This window comes from Eriocheir sinensis, chromosome 18 (genome assembly GCF_024679095.1).
Source record: "Eriocheir sinensis breed Jianghai 21 chromosome 18, ASM2467909v1, whole genome shotgun sequence".
NCBI classification, from domain to species: Eukaryota; Metazoa; Arthropoda; class Malacostraca; order Decapoda; family Varunidae; genus Eriocheir; species Eriocheir sinensis.
In genome coordinates, this window is record NC_066526.1 from 5,291,805 (window position 1) to 5,312,525 (window position 20,721).

A 20,721-nucleotide genomic window follows, 5' to 3' on the forward strand; every position below is an offset into this window, starting at 1 on the left:
TAGTCTCTCTCTCTCTCTCTCTCTCTCTCTCTCTCTCTCTCTCTCTCTCTCTCTCTCTCTCTCTCTCTCTCTCTCTCTCTCTCTCTCTCTCTCTCTCTCTTTCTCTCGTTACAAAATTAAGTTAAATCACAGCAATTCTAAAACACAAATGGCCCAAAGCTTTCATGGCATCATGCCGCTGTTGAAGAAAATAGTTGATAAAATAAAAATAAAAGATACTGAAAATAAAAGAATAGAAAAATAGAAGAAAAAAAAAACATTCCCCCAACGTGACATGATATGAAAACACGTAAGAATCGCACATTTTCTTCAGGCCACGTGACACTCAACTCACTATTATTATTATCACACAATGCCTTTCGTCACAGCACACGTAGCTTGCAGGTGAAACAACAGCTATTAACGAAACTAATTATTTACCGCCTCTCTCTCTCTCTCTCTCTCTCTCTCTCTCTCTCTCTCTCTCTCTCTCTCTCTCTCTCTCTCTCTCTCTCTCTCTCTCTCTCTCTCTCTCTCTCTCTCTCTCTCTCTCTCTCTCTCTCTCTCTCTCTCTCTCTCTCTCTCTCTCTCTCTCTCTCTCTCTCTCTCTCTCTCTCTCTCTCTCTCTCTCTCTCTCTCTCTACTAACCTTTTTCTTTTCTTCTTCTTCTTCTTCTTCTTCTTCTTCTTCTTCTTCTTCTTTTCGTCTTCTTTTTTTCTTCTTCTTACTCTTCTTCTTCAATTTTTTTTCATTATAATCATCATCATCATTTTCTTCATCTTCTTCCTCTTTTTCTCCTTCTCCTTCTTCTCCTTCTTCTCCTTCTCCTTCTTCTTCTTTTTCTTCTTCTTCTTCTCCTTCCCAGAGCTCTTAGGTGGCTCAGTAAGGCGTAAAAAGCAGTCAGTCAGCCAACACGAGACGCGGCAATACTCTCTCCTTGCCGAGTATAAAGGGAGGGACCGGCGTCAGGGGGAGCTCAGTGTGATAGTGACAAGCTGGGAGAGCGTTTATCGACTTGTTTCTGGAAGGTAGGCAATACGATCCCGTTTTCTTTCTCGGTGTTTTTCGTTATTTTTATGCCCTTTCGGTTTGCCTATGAGAGATATGTATATTTTTTTTTGTTTTTTTCTCTTTTTCATTCTATCTATTGGTCTTTGAATACGAAATGAAAAAGAAAAGAAAAAGTCTATACTCCACTTTTGAAAATATTTTGTTTCTACGTTCTTATTTTTGGTATAACTTTTAAAATCATTTACACATTTTACTGGTTTGATATTTTTAGAACAGTTTTGCGACGAGAACCCTTTTTTATTTTTTGTCCTGATTATCAACGCCTGATTCCCCGACAAAACTGCATTGAATTTTTTACACACACACACACACACACACACACACACACACACACACACACACACACTCACACACACACACACACACACACACACACACACACACACACACACACACACACACACATATATATATTCCCCGAACTTTACCTCATTTTATAACTTTTGCTGCCGGATGGGTAATGTCATAAAGCTATCGAAGTTATTCTTATCTGCCTCGCTAAACATATCAGCATCCTCTATTTTTTCCTCCTAACTGAATATTTTGGCGGCGCAGCGAAATATATAACAGCGTCCATTATAATATTCCCCGCACGCTCCAAACTCCTGAATACGGACACAGGTGATTAAATTTAGGAGCGGAATTGTTAGGAGAGGAAACGTTTTATTTATTTTGCTGTTGTTGTTTTTTTCTGCGCACTTCAGGCAGGCGGTGGTCGTGTTTTCTCTAATCGGTTTACAACTCCCCCTCACTAACTGTTTCCCTTCCGCAGATTGCCCCAACACGATGCATCTGGCCACAATTTTACTGCTGCTGGGTACTGTGGGAATCTCCTGCACCTCGGCCCTCGGTGAGAGTTTTCAGCTGTTCAGAGAGAGAGAGAGAGAGAGAGAGAGAGAGGAAAGAGAGATAGAGAAGGAAGGTTGTGAAGAGAGAGAAAGAAAGAAAGAAAGAAAGAAAGAAAGAAAGAAAGAAAGAGAGTAAGAAAAGAAAAGATAAAGAAAGAGAGAAAAGACAATCCGAGGAGAAAATGGGACGTCAGCAGTCAGGCAAAAAAAAAAGACATAAGAAAATAGAAGAAAAATCATAAAAGAAACATAACAGAGAGAGAGAGAGAGAGAGAGAGAGATTGCATATACATAGACACTGCACATTCATGAACACCACACAAACTATAGTCAAATCAAGTTAGTCTCCCTTAAATCTACAAGTCAACGAAAATCAGAGACAAAAGGATGATGCACAGAGAGAGAGAGATAGTGGGGCTTTTGTAACTGTGACACAGAGAAACCCCCGGGTTCGTTCACCAACTGTTGCCATATGTCTTATCTTGCGTCAGTGTAACGACGGTAACTTGGAGTACTAAATATTGTACCGTGGGGGGGAGGTGAGGTGAGGTGAGGTGAGGGGGCGGAGCAGAAGGGGAGGGGAACCTGCACTCAACGAAAAGGAACAGGACGGAAGGAAAGGTAAATGGATTATATGGTGTGTGTGTGTGTGTGTGTGTGTGTGTGTGTGTGTGTGTGTGTGTGTGTGTGTGTGTGTGTGTGATTCATCTCAATATAAAACACACACAAATAAAAAAAGGATAGACAAACACACACACACACACAAACACACATACATCAGGTAACTATGTATACACAGGATGGACGTGTGTGTATGTTTGTATGATGAATGTGTGTGTGTGTGTGTGTGTGTGCGTAGGTGTGTTTCATGTAGGCGTAGGCGTATCCTCCTCATGCAATCTCTGTTTGTAATTAAAACAATGGACTCCAAAGACTACATCGTTCTCTATATTGGCCAAGATTTTACTTTTAGAGATGTTCGTCGTTATTCATTCAGTTTTCATCGTTTATCAGAGAGGGGCCAGAACACCCTTGCACAGGACGTCACACGCTCAAGATCTGTGCCGTTTTTGAGATATGTATTTTGGTAACGACATACTGAAGCACAGACAGACAGACAGACAGACAGAGACGGAGAGGCACCAATAAAAAAAAACAGAAAATCAACGACAAAAAAAGAAGAAATAGAGGGGAAAAAAATGGAGGAGTAGGGCATGAGGGAAGGAAGGAAGGAAGGGAAAGGAAAAATGAGAGAAATAATGAGGGAAGGAAACTAAACAGAGGAGAAAAGAAGGAGGGAAGGAAGAATAGAAGGAAGGAAGGTAGGAAGGAAAGAAAACAAAAAAGAGATTAGGAAGGAAAGAAAAGAGAGGAACGTAGGCAATGACACACACACACACACACACACACACACACACACACACACACACCCCACCCACCCTCACACACAAAAACACACACTTTATTTCTCTCTCTCTCTCTCTCTCTCTCTCTCTCTCTCTCTCTCTCTCTCTCTCTCTCTCTCTCTCTCTCTCTCTCTCTCTCTCTCTCTCTCTCTCTCTCTCTCTCTCTCTCTCTCTCTTACTTTTACACGGACTCGTTTGCTTTTAATTTCGTTTGGTCCAGTTTGTCCTCGATTTCGCTTCCCTTCGCACCCTTTTATTTAGCCTTTGTTTTAATAATTGCTTGTCTGCCCACAATTTATTTAACGAGTCGCGTGTTGCTGTGCTCCAGATGCATGCACAGTTTGCTTTTAATTTCACTCTCTTTCCATCGTCACTTTGTTTTCCATTTGCTCACCTGCTTCACCGAGTCTTTGTTTCACTTCCCTGACCTTCGCTCTATATGTTTTGCATCAATGGTTGTTTTGTGAGCATTCGACATCGCTTTCTTAATTGCTTGCCTGATGACTCCGAAAAGCATTGAATTTCAGCGTAAAATATCAGGTATCGTTGAGTCTTTGTTTGACTTCCCTCTCTTTATATTTTGCATCAAGCGTTATTATGTGAACATCCTGCATCGTTTTCTTTATTGCTTTCATGATAACTCCGAAAAGCATTGGACACCAGCGCAAAATGTTACTATTTCGTCGAGTCACTATAAGGGCATTCAATATTTTGAAAGTCAGTAAGTCACAGTACGCTACACTGAGTCGCTGCGTCATTGTTCGCTGTATGGTTTAGGTTGCGATGTTATGGTGTCCGAAAAGCATTGTACATTAGCGCAAAATGTTACTATTTCGTCGAGTCACTATACGTGTATTCACTATTTTGAAAGTCAGTAAGTCACGGTACGCTACACTGAGTTGCTGCGTCATTGTTCGCTGTATGGTTTAGGTTGCGATGTTATGGTAGTGTTAGGGTACTCGATAGAGAAGTTACTGCGTCATTTTTCGCTGGGGTGTAAAGTTGCAATGTTGCGGTGGAGTTATGGGACATTGTGGTGGGGTCATTGTGTCTGCTTGTCATGGTGAAAGTTGCAATGTTTTGGTTAAGTAATGGTACGAAATACTGAGTTCATTGCGTTAGTTTTCTCTCTGTGGTTCAAGTTGCGATGTCTTGGTATTATGTTACGGTAGGTTATGGTGAAATTAACGAGTCATTTTTCTTTGCGTTGCAAGTTTCATTGTTTTGGTAAAGTTATGGTACGAAATATTGAGTTCATTGCGTTAGTTTTCTCTCTGTGGTTCACGTTACGATGTCCTGGTATGGTACGGTAGGTTATGGTGAAACTAACGAGTCATTTTTCTTTACGTTGCAAGTTTTATTGTGTTGGTAAAGATATGGCGCGTTGGTGAATTCATTGCGCCACTGTCCGCTCTGATGCAAGTTTCAATGTTATGGTTGAGTCAAGGTATAAATTATAACGAATTCATTGTTTTACTCTGTTCGCTATCGTGTGTTTCATTATTTTGGTAGACTTATGGTACGTTATGGTGAAGTCGTTACTCCACTGCGCGCTCTGATGCAAGTTTCAATCTTATGGTTATGGTGAATTCAATGCGTCACTGTTCGCTATGGTGTGTTTCATTATTCGGTAAGGCTTTGGTGCGTTGTGGTGAGGTCGTTGCTCCACTGTTCGCTCTGGTGTGTATCATAATTTCGTAAGGTTATGGTACGTTATGGTGAATCAATGCGTCACTGTTCTCTATGGTGAGTTTCATGATTCGGTAAGGCTGTGGTGCGTTATGGTGAGATCAATGCGTCACTGTTCGCTAGGGTGTGTTTCATGATTCGGTAAGGCTTTGGTGCGTTATGGTGAGATCAAATGCGTCACTGTTCGCTATGGTGTGTTTCATGATTCGGTAAGGCTGTGGTGCGTTATGGTGAATTCAATGCGTCACTGTTCGCTAGGATGTTTCATGATTCGGTAAGGCTGTGGTGCGTTATGGTGAATTCAATGCGTCACTGTTCGCTAGGATGTTTCATGATTCGGTAAGGCTGTGGTGCGTTATGGTGAATTCAATGCGTCACTGTTCGCTAGGATGTTTCATGATTCGGTAAGGCTGTGGTGCGTTATGGTGAATTCAATGCGTCACTGTTCGCTAGGATGTTTCATGATTCGGTAAGGCTATGGTACGTTATGGTGAATTCAATGCGTCACTGTTCGCTAGGATGTTTCATGATTCGGTAAGGCTTTGGTACGTTATGATGAGATCGTTGCTCCACTGTTCGCTTTGGTGTGCTTCATTATTTGGTAAGGTAATGGTACGTTATGGTGAATTCAATGCGTCACTGTTCACTAGGGTGTGTTTCATGATTCGGTAAGGCTTTGGTACGTTATGGCGAGGTCGTTGCTCCACGGTTCGCTCTGATGCAAGTGTCAATGTTATGGTTGAGTCAAAGCACATTATAGTGAATTCAATGCCTCACTGTTCGCTAGGGTGTGTTTCATGATTCGGTAAGGCGATGGTGCGTTATGGTGAGGTCGTTGCTCCACGGTTCGCTCTGATGCAAGTGTCAATGCCAGTGTTTGCGATGGTGTAAGGCCTCGCTCCTTTCACCGCGCGCCCTCGATTTCCCCGTCACAGAGCCGCTTCTTGGCTGCCTGCAACTCTTTACCTGTGTTGTTGTCCTGAATTTTATGACGACTCGAGGTACCAAGACTCGTTATACCTGTTTTGGTCATTACCTTCACCTACTTTCTATTATAAGAGTCAGCAAAGGTCTTTACTATTACTTCATGTCCAGTTTACGCACACCATCTGCTTGACCGCACACACACTCTCTCTCTCTCTCTCTCTCTCTCTCTCTCTCTCTCTCTCTCTCTCTCTCTCTCTCTCTCTCTCTCTCTCTCTCTCTCTCTCTCTCTCTCTCTCTCTCTCTCTCATATTTAATCAAGCTATTTTGGGGTATTCAGAATTCCGTTTCCATATTCACATTCATCAGTGCTCAGTAGGATATATTTACCATTCACTTGATAGCCCGTGGCGCAGATATATTCATGCAAATCAGACTAATGTAACATACGACGTAGTTCATTGCCAAAGCGAAAAGAGGACATAAACAGGAGTGGTAAACAGTGAATCGTAAACTGAAGCGGAGAAAAACACATTAAACTACTTTTCTCCTCAATACAGCTTTTTTTCTTTGTTGGGTATTAACGTGGCAAGAACAACAACAATAACCGTTAGACGAAGATAGGAAATGCGTGGGAATGATAAACAGTGAATCGGAAAATGAAGAGGAACAAAAAAATACCCCAATCTGCTTTCCTCCTCAATGCAGTTCTTTTTTTCATTTATGATTATTTACGTAGCAATGGTCGGATGCTTCCACCACGGCACGGGCATGAACATATAAGCTGCCCGCCTCACCCTTTTCTCCTCCCTCACCCCCTCACCCCCTCACCCCCTCACCACCTTCTCCTCCCTCACCCCCTCACCCCGTTCTCCAACATTCTCCTCTTTTTCCCTGATTACACATGCGCTCATACATTATTCACGGCCCTGATTAGTATTGGTTATTTTTACGTTCACTTAATCCCCGATCCTCGCCTTTGATGCACGGGAAGAATTATGTACAGGGTAATTATCGTTCACCAAATATGTATTCAGGTAATATTTTTCACCTGCGCGGCCTAGCTCAGAACGTGGCTCCCTCTCCCCCCTCCCCCCCTTGCTCTGATATGATGTTTATGATGATGATGATGATGATGATGGGGTGGAGGAAAAGAAATTAAGAAAGATGAGGAAGATGAGGATTCGGATAATGTAAAACGACAAGAACAACATCAACAGTAATAATAATAATTCCAACAATAATGATAATAATGCTTCAGATAAACTTAAACCACACACACACACACACACACACACACACACACACACACACACACACACACACATACACAACCCCTGCCCTCCGGCCTCGCCGTCCTCCTCTCTCCTCCCCCTCCCCACCTTGCTTTCCTTCATTCCTCCCTCTTTCTTCTTCCTTTTACACTCTTCCACCTTCATATAGTACACCTTCTCTCCCCTCCCTCCCTCCTCGACACAGCCCTTCCCTCGTCTCACCCTTCAGCCGTCTGTTTCTATTTACTCGTTTTCCCTTTATTTTCCTCTTACTCGTGCTGCTGTCATCTCTCTCTCTCTCTCTCTCTCTCTCTCTCTCTCTCTCTCTCTCTCTCTCTCTCTCTCTCTCTCTCTCTCTCTCTCTCTCTCTCTCTCTCTCTCTCTCTCTCTCTCTCTCTCTCTCTCTCTCTCTCTCTCTCTCTCTCTCTCTCTCTCAACAGAAGTCAGACTATATCAGTAATTCATCAGTATCAGTTAAGTAAGTAAGTAAAGTAAGTCGTACCAGGCATTTCTTTGGGTTCCCTTCTCGTAAACAAGTCTGTACCAGCCCAGAAATGGTGAGCCTGGGTTTGCTGCTGACTTGTTCCTGTATGGCGCAGTCGCACGACGCACTCCTCGTGCCTTCATTCCATCAGCAGTGACAGCGGAAGGGCCGCCACGAACGTATTCCTTCATTCCATCAGCCGTGACGGGGGAGGGCCGCCACGAACGTATTCCTTCATTCCATAAGCCGTGACGGGGGAGGGCCGCCACGAACGTATTCCTTCATTCCATAAGCCGTGACGGGGGAGGGCCGCCACGAACGTATTCCTTCATTCCATCAGCCGTGACGGGGCAGGGACGTCACGAACTCATTCCTTCAGTCAGTAGTGACGCTACGAACTCATTCCCGCGGAATAGAAGCCAGGCACGCTGACCACTAGACACCGGAGGCGTATGAAGGGAAATACGTGCAAGAAAATGTTTATCCACTACTTCCTTTAACTCTGATATTCGTATATTTGTTTTTACATTACTGTTACAAAGTTATGCTTTTGGGATGCAGAATTTTCTCAGGAAGACGATGGTGGGCTCAGTTTTTCTTCAATTTCCTCCTTCAGTTCTCTCCTTGTCATCCTTCCTAGATTTCTCTTCTTTTCCATAACATTCAACCTTTTCCTTCGCCTTCTGTCTCTCCTTGCTTCCCTTCCTTCCCATCGTCTTCCTCCTCTCACGTTTTTTGTCTCTCTTTTCGTTCCATGCCACTGGCCACTCCATCATTTCCCTCTGTCTCTCATTCAGTTTATTTATTCTTATTTTCCTTTCATTAGGCTATTTTCTTTTTATTCTATTTTTTCTTTATTTTCCGATTTTTTTGTCTTCTTTTACTTCCTTCTTTCGTCCTTCCTTTCAGACCAACTATGCTTTCCATCCCAACTCTCTCCTCCTTCATTCACTTTCTACTTTCGTCCTTCCTTTCAGTCCCTCTCTCCTTTCCTCTCTCCAACTTTTCATTCAGTCGCCACCTTCTTTCAATCTTACCTTCTTCAGTCGTTCCTTTCATTCACTTCACTCATGTTTTTCTAAAGCCATAATTCTACCCGTCATTCTTTTCTTCCTTTTTTTCTTCCTTTCTTATCACCGACCTAAAACATATCCACGAGTACGTTCAGCAGTCCTTTAATCCTTCCCGAGCCACTCCTCTGGCTGACAGATTGATTAAATCACTGAAAGCAGGCAGCCTAGTAATGAGCCGATAGGCTTTCTGCTGCCCGCTCGTCCATGTTTCCATGTTTCCTTGCACAAACCACTAAAGTCCTCTTCCTTCCCTGCCCTCCATTCTCCCCTCCACCTCCTCCACCTCCTCCTCCTCCTCCTTCTCGCTCTTCTCTTTCCTTCTGTTCCATCCTCAAATACTTCATCCTCTTTCCTTAAACTGAATACTCATCATCTTCATCTTTTTGCCATCTTCATCATCTTCATCATTACCATCTCCTCCTCCTCCTCCTTCTCCCTCTTCTTCTCTCTTTCCTTCCTGTCCCATAATCAAATACTTCATTCTCTTTCGCTTAAACTGAATACTCATCATCTTCATCATCTTTTTTTGCCATCTTCATCATCATCATCATTATCATCTCCTCCTCCTCCTCCTCCACCAACACCACCAAAACAACAGCGTAATAAACTGAAAAACCAACCAAGCAAAAAATAACTCTCAACACTCACCCACAGAGGAGCCGAGGGAGGAGCAGCCCAGTGAGCACGTGAGCTGCCGGTACTGGTGCGTCTACGGCCGTCCCTACTGCTGCGACGACGGCTCCCTCCCGCGTGAGTATACCTGCGGGAAGGTGGAATTAAAGGCTCATTAACCCGGTAGCAGCGACGGGCCAAATTTGTGGCTTTACCGTGTAGCAGCGACGGGCCAAATTTATGCCATGATATAAACCTCCCAAAATAGATGATGCATAAACTGATCACATATGCGTTTATATTTATTATGAAATGGTTTGCGTGAGTGATGATTCTTTCTCATTATTTTGCTTAGAGGGGCCTTTAATCTAACCTAACCTAACCTAACCTAACCTAACCTAGCCTAACCTAACCTAACCTAAGAAATATGACCCCCGCAGCTACCGGGTTAAGGGGATAATTAAAAGCTTGGAATTAAAGGTCCGTAATTACCTACAGAAAGAATTAATCAAGGGGGCAATTTCACAGTGTATTTGTATTTAGGGGAGAAATTACCTGCAGAAAGAAGTAGTCACGAGGTTATTAATAGGTGGTAATTAAAAGTTTTGAATTAAAGGTCCGTAATTACCTACAGAAAGAATTAATCAAGGGGTCATGAGCGGGGAATTTCAGAGTGTATTTGTATTTAGGGGAGAAATTACCTGCAGAAAGAAGTAATCAAGAGGTCATTAATAGATGGTAATTACAAGGTGTGATTGAGGGGGTGTAATTACCTTTGGCAGTAATCAAAGGCCCATTGATAAGTGGTAATTAAGTGGGTGTAATTAGGGAAATGTAATTATCTGCAGAAAGGAGTGATCAAGGGGTCGTTAATAGGTGGTAATTAAAGAGTGTGATTGGGGATGTAATTACCTGCAGGAGTAATCAAGGGGTCATTGATAAGTGGTAATTAAGTGGGTGTAATTAGGAAAGTGTAACCACCTGCAGACAGGAGTAATCAATGGGTCATTAAGTGGGTGTAATTAGGAAAGTGTAATTACCTGCTGAAAGGAGTAATCAATGGGTCATTAAGTGGGTGTAATTAGAGGGTGTGATTGGGGGATGTAATTACCTGTAGCCGTAATCAAGGGTCATTAAAAAAAGTGGTAATTAAAGTGGTAATAAAAGGTGGTATGAAGGGGTACAATTAAAGGGCGTAATTAAGGGGAGCAATTAATGAATGAAATTATGTGAGTGCAATTAAGTGGTTTATGAAGTGTAATTATGGAGGTGTTAATGAGACATAAATAAAGGGCTGTAATAAAATTAGTATAATTAAGTGGTGTTTGGAGTGTAATTATGAATGTGTAACTGATTGGCATAATTAAACAGGTATCGTTGAGTTGTAATTAAAGGGGTTTTAGGTGAGGAGTGTAATCAGTGGTGCTATTAAGGAATGAAATTGTGGACGCATTAAGGGAGGTGTAATTATAAGTGTATGTAATTAAGTAGTGCAATTAGGAAGTGTAATTGTGAAAGTGTAGCCAAGAGGTGTATATATTTATCTAAGGGGCGTATTTGAGAGGTGTATTCGGGTGATATAATAATGAAGTGCAATTTCTGAATGTGAAAATAAGTTATGTAATTAAGGAGTGCAATTAAGTAATGTAATTAGGAGATGTAATTAAAATCGTATTCAGAGGTGTAATTCAGCTATGAGTGGAAGGGCGATTAAATAATGCCAATTAAAGCTAAGTAATTAAGAGCTGTAACTAATTTGTGAGTGCAAACGAAAGAGGGATGAAAATACTACCATCAATGAGTGTGGTTTCAAGGTAGAACAATTCAGCTCTGCGAGGATGAGAATGGAATGAAAAGAACACCCATTAAAAGTGTAGTTAATGGACATAATTAGCGGGTGTATATCAAGTGTGAGTGTATTTGGGAGAGATGAAAAGCAAACCTATATAAGGCCTGCAATGAAAGGGTATATTTTAGAGTTATTCATTCAGGTGTAAATATAAGTGGAAGAGGTTGAAAAAGAGGACATTTATTGAGGAGGGTGTAGATAATAAGTGTACCTGTTAATAAGAGTATAGATGAATAGGGAGTAATGGGCTGAGGGGATGAGGCCGGACGCGCGGCGGTGTTAGTTTACAAATGGGAAGTGTATCTGGAAATTGGTGTAGCATAATGAGTGTAACGAATAAGTGTATCAGCAAATAAACAAGTACTGATGAATTTGGTGTAATGGGTTAAGGGGTGTTACTTTACTAATGGGAAGTGTATCTGAAAATTGGTGTAGCATAATGTGTGTTTGTGTTGCATCTAAAAGACATAAGAGAACAACTAAGTATGCGTGGGAAGGGATATTGTAATGTGTATGTATTTCGATGACGCATAACACCCTCATCATCCTCTTAAAAATATATACAGAACCTTAATGAATAAATGCAATGCGAAATGACGGAAGAGAAACAGGGACAGGGTGAGTCTGGTCAGCTAATGTGTGGGGAATGACAGCAGCAGAGGGGAGGGAAGTGGTAAAATATGCTGAATCAATAGTGTCGGGTGTTGGAGAACGGTGAGGTGTGCTGATAGGTGGGTGAGACGGGAGTGGACAGTGAAGGAGACGGAAGGAGAGGAAGGGATAATGAGAAATAGAGGTTAAGAGTGACTGACAGTGGTGGAGAGAGGAGAGGAAGGGACAGTGAAGAATAGAGAGAAACAGTGACTGGCGGTGGTGGGGATGGAAAAAAGAGGAAGGAGCAGTGAAGAATAGAGGGTAGGAGTGATTGGCAGTGAAAGGAACAAGTAGGAGAGGAAAGGACAGTGAAGGATAGAGGGTAAGAGTGACTGACAGTGGTGGGTAGTAAAGGAGAAGCAAGGAGAGGTAGGGATAGTAAAGAATAGATGGTAAGTTTGAGTGCCTGAGGTGGGCAGTGAAGGGATGGGAAGTAAAGGAGGAGAAGGGATAGTGTAGAAGAGTGAGTAAGAGCAGTGGACAATGAACGACAATAACGTATATGTGTAGTGATCAAGGATGTAAGGAAAAGAAACTAAAGATATGTAGACGAGACTAGAGGGGACAGCGGTGGGTACTGAAGGAGACGGAACTAGACGAAGGGACAGTGGAGAATAGAGAGTAAGAGTGACAGAGATTGAAGGACAGTAACGAATATTTGTAGTCATGATGGTAGATGTGAAGGAAAGTAACAAAATAGGATGAAAAGAGGGAAAAGAGTAAAGGTTAGGAAGGAGACAAGAAACGGCGGAGAAGAGAAAGTAAGAACAGAGGGTAGTGAAGGACATTGGGTACATCGGTGGTCGTGATGAAGGATGTAAGGGAAAGGAAAAAACATAGGATAAAAATAGGAGACAGCAAATGCAAAAAATAATAGTGGGTGAAAGTAACTAGTCATGATTTATAGTAACGTTTCTTTGATAGCCATGATGGTATTCCTATCTCGATATGAAGGATAAAAAAAAAGTTTAATTAAATACAAGTAAAATTTCACCGGTATTTTCCTAGAGATAATTAAATATAAATACAAAGGCTTCGAGTGGCACAGTTCGCTTTGAAGATAAAATAATGAAAAAAACAACAACATAATTATCACTTGTTTTCCGGCTGTTTTAGTGTTTGCGCTAACGAGGAAAACAAACATTTATTATTTCACGTGGATCTGCCGAACGTAAATCCAGCTCATGCATATTCCTCTGTTTATTTACGCGATAGCTCTCCTACCTCATGCATATTCCGGGGCTGCAAGTTTTAATGTAGTTTTGACAGGGTATTCATATTCATGGGGGAACTTATATAATGAGGATACGCCGTGTTAATCGTCGTTGCTATGGTTATTTCACCACTTCCACCTCCACCACCACCACCACGACTCTTATCCACCCTCACCACCACCCCCATCCACACCACCCATCACCACCATCTTCCACTTCACTCCTATTGCTAGTTCATCCCTACTACCACCACCCTTACTGCCATCACTTTCACCACTAACCACCAACCTCACCCCCACCTCACCCCCACCACCCTTACCCACCACCCCTCACCCCATGACCTTCACCCACGACCCTCCAACCACCACCACCACCAGCATGACCGTGACCACTGCAATAATCACCCCCATTACTAACACAACTATCAAAGCCGCGGCCACTTTCCCCTTCGAGTCCCGCTGACGATTGTATCTATTGTTATTTCGAGTGTTTATTCATCCAATTGCAACTCCATCATCACCACCGCCACCTCCGCCTCTCCATCACCATCACCACCGCAGTATTTCCCATGATTCAACAACAAAATTACCTGTTGACATTTTTAAGAGTTCATCACCTTTACTATCACCACCACCGTCATCATCATCACTATTACGACCACCATTATCATCATCTCCACGCAGCACCTCTCACTACTGCAGTTATCACCATTTTCATCACTTAACATCACTAAGCTCTAACCACATCCACGCACGAGGCACCACAACTAACATCACCATTTCTACATCACCACCACCACCATCACTACTATCATTTATACCCACATGTCACCACTATATGACGGTGGTGGTGGATGTGGGTGTTTCTGTCTGTCTCTGCCTGTTTGCTGTACTCCGTTATTTCTGTCTAACTCGTAATTTTCTTCCTGTTTCCTCGTCTGACTAACGATATCACCACCATTTCGACATCACCACCAACACCATTTTTTTTTTTTTTTTTTAACATCAGAGGACACGGCTCAAGGGCAATAAAAAGAGTAGAAAAAAAAAGCCCGCTATTCGCCGCTCCTATAATTCATACGTAAGTACATATCACCACTTCAACACCATCACCACCATTACCAATACCATTCATTCCCACATATCACCACTATTCCCACCATTATTACCATAACTTTTCACACCCCATCCCCCCCCAACACACACCACCACAACTATCACCACCATCTCCGTCCATCACCACCACTACCACCACCACCAGCATCAAGCCCCTTTCCTCCTCCTCCTCCACACAGTTCCGGAAGACCATGAGGAGCACAAGACCCTGGCCTGCCCCCCAGTGGACCAGCACATATGTAAGAGCTCCGGCATCTACCTCAACAACACCACCCCGGCTCTGGTAAGTGACTGGTTCTGCTAACTCCTCGGGCTCCCGTCACGGATATTTCTCAAGCCCACAGAGATGATTAACCGGGTTTTCATGAGTGATTTTTACCGTTCAAGGTTCAGAAGTTGGGTAAAACTATCATAAAGCAGTCTATGAAAATCCCAGCAATTTCTACGAGGTTCTTTTCAAACGAGAGAACTGAAGTGCCGATATGATTTAGAATACAGGCTTGTCGATCGGTATTCTCAGACTCTTCCTCCTCTCACATCAATTTCTCAAGTCCCAAAAGATCACTCGCGTCCCTTTCCCTTTCATAGTGCAAAAAAAGGGTCAAACTACCACCAGGGTCACAAAACTACCCCCGGAAATGGCCAAAACTCCTACGAAAGCCTTGTCAAATATGTGTGCTTGGACGGAAGGTATTTTTAGACTCTTCCTCCTTTCATATCAATCCTAAAGGCTGAAAAGGAGATCACTCGCGTCCCTTTCCTTTCATGGTACAAAAAAAAGAGTCAAACTACCACCAGGGCCATAAAACTACCCCTGGAAATGGCCAAAACTCCTACGAAAGCCTTGTCAAATATGTGTGCTTGGACGCCGAAATGTTTAATAATATGACACACACACTAACACACGCAAAAAAAAAAACTTTCATTCTTTCCCTTACTAATTCATACCTTTCCCCCTCCCCCTACACACTCATATTTCATTTTCTCTTTTTCTCTCATTTTCTTTCTTTTTCTGTATCCCTTAGTATCCTTCTCCCTATCTCTTTTTTTTTGTGAGGGGGAGAGGGGAGGCCTTGCGTACCGTCCCCCCCACCCACCCCACCTCTCTCTCTCTCTCTCTCTCTCTCTCTCTCTCTCTCTCTCTCTCTCTCTCTCTCTCTCTCTCTCTCTCTCTCTCTCTCTCTCTCTCTCTCTCTCTCTCTCTCTCTCTCTCTCTCTCTCTCTCTCTCTCTCTCTCTCTCTCTCTCTCTCTCATTAATGCTCAGTCCTCTTCTTTCTCTTCCTCTTTCTCCGTTTTTCTTTCGTTTTTGTGTGTGTGTGTGGGCTTCTTCAGGTAACGTGGAAGCGCCTTTTTCAATGGTTTCCGGGAAGGCCACATTGTTCCTGGCTTCGTCTCTTGATTGCCGTGTTTTTTTCTCTATCTTTCTTTTTCCACTCCCGCTTTTCCTCTACCATTTTCATCTTCACTAATAAGACAGCGATAATAGTGCTTCTCTAACTGCTTGCCTCCGTACTTTAATTTATTCACGTGCCAAAAAAATATCCCTTTAGGACAGGGTTACCAAATTATCGTACTCAGCCACTCAGCACATCGTATTTTCCCGTTTCTGAGTCACGGCTATCGCAAACAAACGCCAATAAGTAATGCTTTTGACGAAAACTTTAATTGGAATTTCGTTATATGTGTGGGTAAGAAAGTTTTGGGCCCTGGAACTGATAAATGCGATGTTTTGAGTACGATATTTTGGCAACGCTGCTGTAAGATCAGACCAACTTGCAGCTAAGGCTTCCTCCGCTAGCTATGGCGTCACCGTATTCAGGTCTCAATAAGTAAAAACAGCTGACTCTTGAAAAAAAACACCACCGGAAATGTACTCTATCCACCCCTATCAAAAAGAAGGTATCCCAAGTATGTAAGAAGAGACAGAAACTATTGACTCATACAAAAATTAGCTTCAAAACAACACGCTCTCTCCAACTCTAACTCTGATGCAAAACTGAAACAAATAAATGAAGCTACGCACTCACCAAAACCCCTGCAAGCCGTATTACGTAAATTATCGACTTCTAACCAAAGAGAAACGACAAAAAAAGACAAAAATTACCCTCAAAAATAAAATGCAAACTGTACACTCATCAAAAAGCCTAAAAAACACTCTCTATAAATTATCCCCATCTAATAAAAATAAATTAATACACAAAAGCCTAACTAATTAACTAACGGGGAGCATACACACAGGGGCGCGTCGCTTCACTCACCCGCCGCCTCCACTCCCGACGGACCCCAAGGAAGCTCCCACGTAGTTGCCCTGTCGTATATAAAAGTCACTTACCGAAGAGCTGTCTCAAAATCCACTTAATAAAACCACAAATAACAATCGAACATAAAACTTTGAAGCAGAACATAATAAGAGCCATATAATTAAACGTTTCGGCGTCCAAGCAAACAAATGACAAGACTTTCATGGGAGTTTGGGGCATTTCCATGAGTAGTTTTATGGCCCTGGTGGTAGTTTGACCCTTCTTCTGTACCATGAACCTAAAAAAATACTTATTACAACACGACTGATCTCTTTTTTGGCCTTTGAAAATAGTTGATGTGAGAAATCTACATCCACTTATTGAAACCCAATGTAACAATCAAACATGAACCTCAGAAGCAGGAAATATTTAGGGCCAAGCACACATATTTGACAAGACTTTCATGGGAGTTTGGGGCATTTCCATGGGTAGTTCTATGACCCTGGTGGTTGTATGATCCTTCTTCTGTATCATGAACTTGAAAAAAACACTCATTAGAACCAGGCTGCTCTCCCTTTTGGCCTCTGAAAATAGTTGATATGATAGGCGGAGGCGTCTGACAGTACCGACCTAAGAACTGCTCATAATAAAAGGCTGCTTCACCATCTCACTACACCTCGCCACTTGACCAAACTTGCCAGATTATCACACTTAGCACATCGTATTAATCGTTGTCTGATCAATAACTATAATAGAAAAATATTGATACTTTACGGGACTTATCTTTAATTGGACAGCGTTACTGGTGTGGCCACGACAGATTTGGGGCCTGAAACCGATAAATGCAATGTTCTGAGTGCGATAGTCTGGTAACGCTGCACCTGACCCTTCACTCACCTGGTTCTCGGCGGCACAGATCCTGGCTAAGGGCGACCCCAAGGACCTGTTGTGTGCCTCCGACGGCTACTGCGGCGAGAAGGAGAGGTGCTGCCCGAGCCCCTGCGTCAAGAGGCACATCTGCATGGTGGGGCTGATTCGCGAGGACGAGACGGAAGAGGGGATATACACGGAGTATGAGGAGGAAGGGGTGCTGCCCGTGGAGGAGGAGCTGCAAGTGGAGGAGGAGCTGCCAGTGGAGGAGGAGCTGCCACTGGAGGAGGAGCTGCTGGAGGACGAAGTTGCTGAAGAGTAGTTGGTGTTGGTTGTAAGTCTGAAAAAAATATAGAGAAGGGACTTTTTTATGTGCATCCGTGGTTTTCCAAAAAGTGATTATAGAATTAAGAGGATAGTGAATAGATGATTGAGTGTAGTATGGCAAACTGTGTTGTGCTACTGTAGAATAGGAGAGTTAGAGTGTATAATTATTTAAAGGTTTTACAAACAATTCATATAGAGAAATATATATTTAATAAAAGTACAAAGTAGCATTACAAGAGTATCATAACCTATTGCTGATGCGGATCCGCAGCCAGCTGCTGAAGCTGCAGAGACCTGAACAGTCTGGGTTCACGCCTGTTTAGTCGACAACTGACTGTATCCTAGAACTTCGCGCACTGATGGAGCGCCGACGTGAGTTTCGAAAGGGCTTGCAGCTTAATAATGTCGACATCACGAAGGCGTTTGATTCAGTCCATCGCTAGGCACTCTGGGATTTCCTGCTACTCCGCGGGATTCCTTAAAGGATATTGGTTTGCTGACTTTTTTTATGTCCTGGCCTATATCGCCGGTAGGCTTTCTTTAGGTTGGTCCGAGCCCGTCATGGCGCAAGCAAGTGTTTATAGAGGCGCCACCTATTCTTGGCTCATGCTTCCCCGCTGAGCTCATTCTTGATTTCCCTTGGACAGTTCCTTTAGAGTCTAGGTTAATGGGTGGTCTTCAGGACAGCATGTGGGTAGTCTTAGGCCACCAGGCGGTGACTGAAAAATCCGATGTGGTAGAGGCGGATTCGAGCCCGCATTATCCATGACGCGGCGAATGCGGGGCCCACACGCTAATCACTCAGCCACCGTTACCCCCGTTTTGCCTGTTTTCTGGGACTGAGAATACTGTGAAGTGTGTGAGGGCTTGTCCAGCTTCTTTCCCGTGAATGCGGGAGTGTGGCAGGGCTGTGTCCTTGCCCCATCGCTTTTCAGCACTTGTATGGACTGGGTACTGAACAAAGTTGTGGACCAGAGTCATTGTGGAGCATCTATTGGCAATACCAGGGTCACTGACATTGTTTCTGCCTATGATACAGTAATCTCTGTGGAGTCCTTGGAGGTTCTGGTGATCGCTCTCGAGACGTGCACGAGGAGGCGAAGCCCTTGATTGGGACTCCAGGTTTTCTGGGCCAAGACCAAGGTACAGGTGTTTGGAGGCTTGCTAGATGAAACAGTACAGTCTGTCCATGCGTGTGGCGAGGACATTGAGATTTTGGAAAATTTCACATACCTTGGTAGCGTCTATAGTTCAGAACAACGGTGGGTCTCGCCAGGAGTCTTACGGCGGATTGGCCTGGCCCACGGTGTTATGGTCTCGCTCAGCACGAGTACTACATGGCGTTGTCGATACCTGTGTAGGACAAAAATCCGGATCTTCAAATCCCTTGTGCTCCCTGTCTCACTCTATGGCTGTGAGACATGGACACTAAATAGGGACTTGGAGAGGCGTATTGATGCCTTTGGTAATAAGTGTTATATGCGTGGTATGCACCTGAAAGGTGCCCTGCGCGTTATGATCCAGATCCAGAAGTGTTAACGCAGAGTCATGGGATATCGCTGGAATACCTTTGCATCAAACCGGTGACTACTCCGTGAGACTGATTCGACATATATTACCTGCATAGTCCGTCAACGCCAACTCCGGCTATATGGGCATGTCGCACGCTACCCAGAAGCTGACCTTGCTCATCAGGGTGGGCGAGGTGACGCCATGCGAATCCCCCCATTGATTGATGGATTGATAACCTCAGTGACTAACGTAAAAAAAATTGTTGCTGTGTTTTTTACGATGTAGGTAACGGCTCAAAGACAATAAACAAAGAAAACAAAAAAATAGCCCACTAGGAGCTGCTCAGCTCGAAAATAATTTATTGCATAGTCATCGTGTAACGAAACGTCCCATCCTGCACAACATAAAATCAGCATATTTTGTTAGCTTACTTCTGATGTACCAAATTCAGTCGACATTTACTTGTTACAACGCTGAAGGCGGTGCCGACTTGGTGCCGACAACAATTTGAATGAACGTCATCCTACACGCTCTTTCCACAGCAGCGGCAGTGCGTAACAGGACACAGGCAACAATGGACCCTTACACAGCATACATGACGTGCGAGCGGTACAATACAGTAAAGACCTGGGTGGCGGAGTGCAGTAATGGCGTCGTATTGTCTCACTCGCATTCAGCTTCATAAATTAGCTTTGTTTTCGTCCTCATCTTAATTACAACGAGCTGAAGCCTTTTGGGTGACACGTGGACCTCATTAACGTTCCACGCTTCAAAACAGTGCGTGAAAGGATAATGATGAAGCGGCTACAGGGCTGCAAAGTGCTGGAGGTGAAGAGGTGAAGGCAACGAAATGACCACCTGGGCACACGAGGTGACACAGGCGGCGGCCCACAGGTACCTTACGGCGACACAGCTGCCTTCAAAATGTGCATCTTATGCTGCCAAGTTTATTTACCGCTACACAACACACACAACATTAATCACATACTGAGGCCAGCCGTGTTCCTCAGCCACTCCACAACACAACACACACCTGTCCTTTCTGTTTCGTGCAGTCGTTTTAGTTCCGCTTTGTTGGGTTTCAGGAAACACAAAACGACAACAACGTAAAAATGATTGCAACAGTAGGCTTCATTCATGACTTTTCTCTTTTTTATATATCTGAAATGTGTCGTGACAAAGTAATGAGCCTCCAGTACTTGAACCTTCTGTTTTGATCTGCCATGGATCTGACCTTCTTCAGGATCAGGGCCACCTCTCCCAGCCCTTAAAGTATAACTGATAAGAAATAATGAAAATTGATAGGATAATAGATAAAAGAAGATGACATGTAAAAGACAAACAAGAATCAAGAAATAACACTGGCCAGGACACACGAGCAGGAGGGAACAACAGGCGGACAAAGAGGGACAGACTGGGAAATGGCTGACGTGAAAAGGCCGAGGCTGCGTTATTTTTTTTTTCTTAATATTTGCTAAATTGTGTTATTTCTCGTCTTCAAGTTTCCTTGTTTGTTTATTTCAGTTTTGGTTTAGCATTAGCATCTTTCTTCCTTGGCCTGCGCAGAGCATTTCTTCGT

General features: G+C 43.3%; 1 protein-coding gene across 1 annotated transcript; it reads left to right on the top strand.

The window, feature by feature from the left end:
• The first annotated feature begins 926 nt into the window (after positions 1-926).
• Positions 927-17,860, top strand: LOC127000248 (uncharacterized). Its single transcript, XM_050863698.1, has 5 exons — positions 927-1,007; positions 1,823-1,900; positions 9,403-9,498; positions 14,372-14,475; positions 17,350-17,860. The coding sequence occupies exons 2-5, from the start codon at positions 1,837-1,839 to the stop codon at positions 17,623-17,625; spliced, it is 540 nt and encodes a 179-aa protein (XP_050719655.1). The 5' UTR covers positions 927-1,007; positions 1,823-1,836; the 3' UTR covers positions 17,626-17,860.
• The last annotated feature ends 2,861 nt before the right edge of the window (positions 17,861-20,721 follow it).